Raw genomic sequence first — 5,495 nt, forward strand, 5'->3', positions numbered from 1 at the left:
TGCTGAACCTTCCTGCTGCCTCACGGGGTGGGCTCCTTCAGCAGGGCAGCTCCAGTTCATCAACACTTGCATCTAGGACTCGGCATTTAGAGACAACGGTAAGGAGGAGACAACCTGCCACTTCCCTCTGCCTCCATGGCCACAGCTGGGCATCCCAGGAGCCAGCTCTTCCTCCTGGGGGAGTTTTCAGCAGGGCTAGTTAAAATAGCTGGGATTTTTAATTATTTTTTTTGTATTTTGGTGCCAAGTGAAACAAAACTCCTGCCTTTCACGTGGCTGCTCTTTGCAGAGCTTTGCCCGTCGGGTGGAAAAATCCGATGTGAGAAGAAAATGGTGTTGGTTCCAAAAGAAAAGTGTTCAGGTTGTTGGTTTTTTTTTTGCTTTGCAACAAAACTCAGGGAAAAAAAATCCTTCTTAACTCTCTTTGTTCCATTGGAAAGTAGGGAAAAAGTGGAAGAAGAGAGTGGGAAACGTTTGGATGTGAACAAAACAAAAATGCTTTTGAATCTAGTCTAGTTTTGGTAAATGGACCAGAAATGAAGGTTTTCAATTCCTTAGAAATTCCTGTAGGAGATTCTTGTAGAAAAAAAAAGATGGTTTTTTAGCCTGAAAACTCAAATCAATTCCAGTGTGTCCCCCAGTCTTGCTTTCTATGCTGTGATGTCTCCTGAAGCTGGTCCCAGGCAGCCCTGGATGCCCAGCCCACCCTCACACCCCAGACCTTCCCTGCTTTTCCATCCTTTGTCTCTTAAAAAAATATCAAAAAGTCAAGGAGAAGTGATGAGCAGCTTGGCCTGGGTGTTTTCTCCAGGAAATGCAATTAGACAATAACTTTCCCAGTTCTTATATTTTATCAATTCCTTTTCCTTCCACGTGGGCTACGATGGTCTGATCTCTGCTACCAGACTCAAGCTGGGTCAAATCTTGTCTTTGAAGTTGCTTTTTTAAATTTCCCAACCCCTTCCCCCCCCCTTCTTTTTTTTTTTTTTCACCTTCCCATTTCCAAACCAGTGACTGGCATCCCCTGAACCCATTTTCAAATTGATGCTGGTTTCCCAGAATAGTTTTAGTTGTGAGAGAGAGAGAAGCTTAAAAACTTGTTGAAAATGTAAAAACCTCTGGTTCAACTTTGAGAGGCACCAAGAGGTTTGATGTTAATCTGTGCTCCCATTTTTTTACATATTTTGGTTTTTTTTTTGGAGTTGATGCAGCATCTTGGAAAGAAAAGGTTTTGAGCCACATCTTTTGGACCAAAATGTTGGGTTTTTTTTATTATTTTGACATTTCAGTCCCCTGCATTTGTAGGACTATTTTTGAATAGGCCTCGAACTTAAAAAAAAGGATGACTTTGATGGAACCTCAACTTGGTATGAGTATGGGAACATCCTGAGGACTTCAGAACAAGCCCTGTCCATGGGACAAGCCATAAATAGGGGTTTTTTTCATAATCTTTTATGGCTTTTCCATCAAACTTGATTGCTTTTCCACCCCCTCAGAAGGGCTTGGACTCCTTCCCACACTGCTAATCCCTCCTTTGGTCATCCTCAAAAAGGAGCTGCAGTGCACGTAGCTCTTGCCTTTGGTCACAGATCTGTGCTAAGGAGCTGATGGTCAGTCTGTCCTCCCCTTGAAAACAGACCTTTGTCAAGGGTGGTGGAAGATCCTGGTTGCTGGGACAAGGAGGGTCATTCCTTCACCCTCAGTGTTGCTGGGCAGTGACTCCTGCTTCTCTCTCCGTGCCCATCCTTAGTGCGATCCCTACGTGAAGATCTCAGTGGGAAAGAAATCCATAAATGACCAGGAAAATTACCTCCCCTGCACACTGGAGCCCGTCTTTGGGAAGTAAGTTGTGGTTCCATCTGGAGTCTGTGGGATTTTTATGGTCATATTGAGGGAGTGGGGCTGAGCCAGCCAGAGCTTCCCAGTCCAACCCACATTCCAAGCCAGGTTGGACGGGGCTCTGAGCCACCTGATCTAGCTGAAGATGTCCTTGCTCACTGCAGGGGGGTTGGAGTAGATGATTCTATGATGTAGCAGGAGGGAGCTGTGGCCTCTAGTGGGCCAGGACCTCCTGCCCTGTTGCAGAGCCCACAGCCAGAGCCTGGGGAGCTCTGCTAGGCTGGGCAAGTCCTCCTTGGCCAAGTTTAGCTCGTGGCCAGGGGCTGTCTAGACAGTGTGCTGCTCCTCCCACCCGCTCTGGAAGCAAGATGTAAACCCAAGGTCCTGGCTGCTGGTGGCTCTTAAACCTCACGTTTCATGAGCTGCTCCCTGGGCAGCTGCCATCCAGCTCCAGTTAATTACTTGTTGCTGACCCCAGTTCCTCCTGTGCTCTTCACTGGCAGCACAATCGCTCGCTTCCTCTCCCTAAAAGCTGCTGCTGGGTGGGTGCTGGCAGTGGGGGCTTCTCCTCAGCATTGCTGGTCTTTTGCTGGCAGGTAGAGGGGTTCCTGGTAGAGCCAGGTCGGACCTGGACCATCCTGCTTACCAGGTCATCCCACCTTCCACATTCTGCATCATTCTGCATCAAAGGAGCGTGGCCACCTGGTGCAGAGAGGTGATTCTCCCCCTCTGCTCTGCTGAGACCTCACCTGGAGCACTGTGCTCAGTTCTGGAGTCCCCAGCATAAGAAGGACATAGAACTGCTTGACTGTGTCCAGAGAAGGGCCATGAGAATGATCAGAGGGCTGGAACACTTCCCCTAGGAAGAAAGGCTGAGGGAGTTGGGGTTGTTCAGCCTGGAGGAGGCTCCGTGGTGACCTCACAGCAACTTCCCAATATCTGAAGGGGCCTACAAGAAAGCTGGGGTGGGTTTTTTTACACAGGTGTGTAGTGAGAGGACAAGGGGCAATGGATTGAAACTTAAAGAGGGGAGATTCAGGCTGGACATGAGGAGGAAATTCTGGGCTGTGAGGGTGGTGAGAGCCTGGCCCAGGTTGCCCAGGGAAGCTGTGGCTGCCCCATCCCTGGCAGTGTTGCAGGGCAGGTTGGATGGGGCTTGGAGCAGCCTGGGCTGCTGGGAGGTGTCCCTGCCCATGCAGGGGGTTTAGGACTAGATGATCTTTGAGGTGCTTTCCAACCCATTCTATGATTCTGTGATTGCCAACACCCGTGGGCACCAGCTTGGTCTGAATGGGGTGTTGTGTTTTGATCAGGTCTTGGTGCTTTGTCTCTTGCCATCCTTTATTTGAAGAGGGAGAGGCAGGTTTGCTCTTGCTTTGTGCTATGTCAGCATGTGAGCTGTGGTGTGGTGATGGCAGAGGAGACAGCACAGAAGAGAGGTGCTTAGGACCAAGAGGAGAGGCTTTGGGGGTCAGTCTCTGACCACAGGCTCGGCCCAGGCAGGTTTGACTCCTATTTTGGACATTTGCTCTTTGGGCTTCTTGAACAGATGGTTTTCCAAAGCTGTCATTTCTCCCCCTTTCAAATTCCATGAAAATGATGATTCCTGACTCTCACCTGCTGCTCTTCTCCCTGGATATTGCAGTGACCACCATCATGGCCAATTAGCAGATGGGGAAACTAAGCAGGGACAGAGTTTGCTGGAGGACAATTCAACCAGGCAAAACCAAACCCGTGTGCTTAGCTGTGTATCCAAGAGCTAAACCAGGGTAACACAGGACCAGCAGCACTGCACCAATGTGACAAAGATGGGTGAACTGTCCTTGCCAGCACTGGTGGGCTGGGGTGGTGTGGGGGTCCCTGTCCTGTGGGGCACCCAGCAGCACGAACCTCCAGCTCACAGGCATTTCTCTGCTCCTGTTGGGCAGGATGTTCGAGCTGAGCTGCACTCTGCCCCTGGAGAAGGACCTGAAGATCACACTCTATGACTACGACCTCCTGTCCAAGGATGAGAAGATTGGGGAGACCGTCATAGACCTGGAGAACCGGTTCCTGTCGAAATACGGGGCTCGCTGTGGGCTCCCCCAGACCTACTGCATGTAGGTACCTCTGTGGCCTTGGGCAGGGGGTCTCTGTAGCTGTCAGGGCTGTGGGGTGTCCAGTTGGCTGTGGGGACCAGGGTGATGTCTCAGCCCAGGGATCTGCTGTCCCAGGACTGCCCCCAGGGGACCTGAGCAGGGCTGTATTCACCACAGGGGTGTGTCTTGAGATAGATCCTCACCAGAGAAACCCCATGTTTGAGGAGCTCCCCCAGGCTCAGGCTCTCCTCCAAAAGCATGAAATGCTTCAAATGTCAGTGTCTTTGGGGAGATCCTGGTACAGCCCTGGTGCCTCTTGGGCACAGCGTGGTGAGGACACCCCCCCACACACAGGGCCAGTTGAAGGGAGAGGTGGTGGGTCTGGGGGAGCATCAGGGCACCCCAGCTCTGCCAGCTGGGCTGAGTGGCCTGTGGGACGTGCAGCCCAGTTCACCAGTGAGTGCAGAGAGAGCTGCACCTTCTTCAGAGCAGCCCTCACTGGTGTGATGCTGCTGCTGGCCCTGGTTGAGGCTGGAAGATGTTCTGCCATGTGCTGAGCTGCTGTTTTCCCTCCTGTTCCTTTTTCAGCTCTGGACCCAACCAGTGGCGAGACCAGCTCCGTCCTTCCCAGCTGCTTCAGCTCTTCTCCCTGCAGCACAACTACAAGGCTCCCACCTACAAGTCTGACAGGGTCATCTTCAGGGAGCAAGAGTACATCCTCTCTGAGCTGGGTAAGGTCACGGGGCTGCAAGGAGCTCTCCTGTCAGGAGCAAGGGATGGAGCTGGAGGTCATGAGCACATCAAAGTGGAGGGTTATCACAGAGGCCTGGGGTCCTGGGTACAGCTCTGGTGCCCCCAGCACAGGAAAGATATTGACCTGTTGGAGAGAGTCCAGAGGAAGACATGGAGATGATCCAAGGGCTGGAGCAGCTCTGCCCTGGAGCCAGGCTGGGAGAGTTGGGGTGTTCAGCCTGGAGAAGAGAAGGCTCCAGGGAGACCTGAGAGCAGCTTCCAGTGCCTGAAGGGGCTCCAGGAAAGCTGGGGAGGGGCTTTTCATCAGAAAAGACAGTGATAGGACAAGGGGTGATGGTTTTAAGCTGAGAGAGGGGAGATTTAGGTGAGATATTAGGAAGAAATTCTTCACTCTGAGGGTGCTGAGGAGCTGGAATGGGTTGCCCAGGGAGGTTGTTGTTGCCCCATCCCTGGAGGTTTTTAAGACCAGGTTGGATGAGGTTTTGTGCAGCCTGGTCTGGTGGTTCCCTGCCCATGGCAGGGGGGTTGGAGCTTGATGATCTTGAAGGTCCCTTCCAACCATAATGATTCCATGATTCTATGACTGGCTGATGGGCACGTCCCCATCCCCATCAGCTTGCTGTCCAGGTTGGCCCTGCCCCTTTCCCAAGCTTGTCTCTGCCCCAGAGGCTGCAGGTTGCAGTTGGAGCTGCAGCAAACCCCAGGGCTGCAGCCAGATCTGCAACCCAGCCCCCCTAACCCTGGCCTGGAGCAGCTGCCCCGTGCTGCCAGCAGCAACCCAACCCAGCAGCAAACCAGCAGCAGCCCAGCAGCCAACCAGCAGCA

The 5,495-nt window shown here is 52.2% G+C and overlaps 1 protein-coding gene across 1 annotated transcript in view; it reads left to right on the forward strand.

Annotated features, from left to right (window-relative positions):
- DYSF (dysferlin) overlaps positions 1-5,495 on the forward strand; it is a 109,488-nt gene that overhangs the window by 67,034 nt on the left and 36,959 nt on the right. Inside the window, 3 exon segments of the mRNA XM_009999467.1 lie at positions 1,751-1,842; positions 3,768-3,938; positions 4,506-4,648. Coding sequence (XP_009997769.1) covers positions 1,751-1,842; positions 3,768-3,938; positions 4,506-4,648 — 406 coding nt within the window.

Source organism: Chaetura pelagica, unplaced genomic scaffold (assembly GCF_000747805.2).
Source record: "Chaetura pelagica isolate M959 unplaced genomic scaffold, ChaPel_1.0 scaffold305, whole genome shotgun sequence".
Taxonomy (NCBI): domain Eukaryota; kingdom Metazoa; phylum Chordata; class Aves; order Apodiformes; family Apodidae; genus Chaetura; species Chaetura pelagica.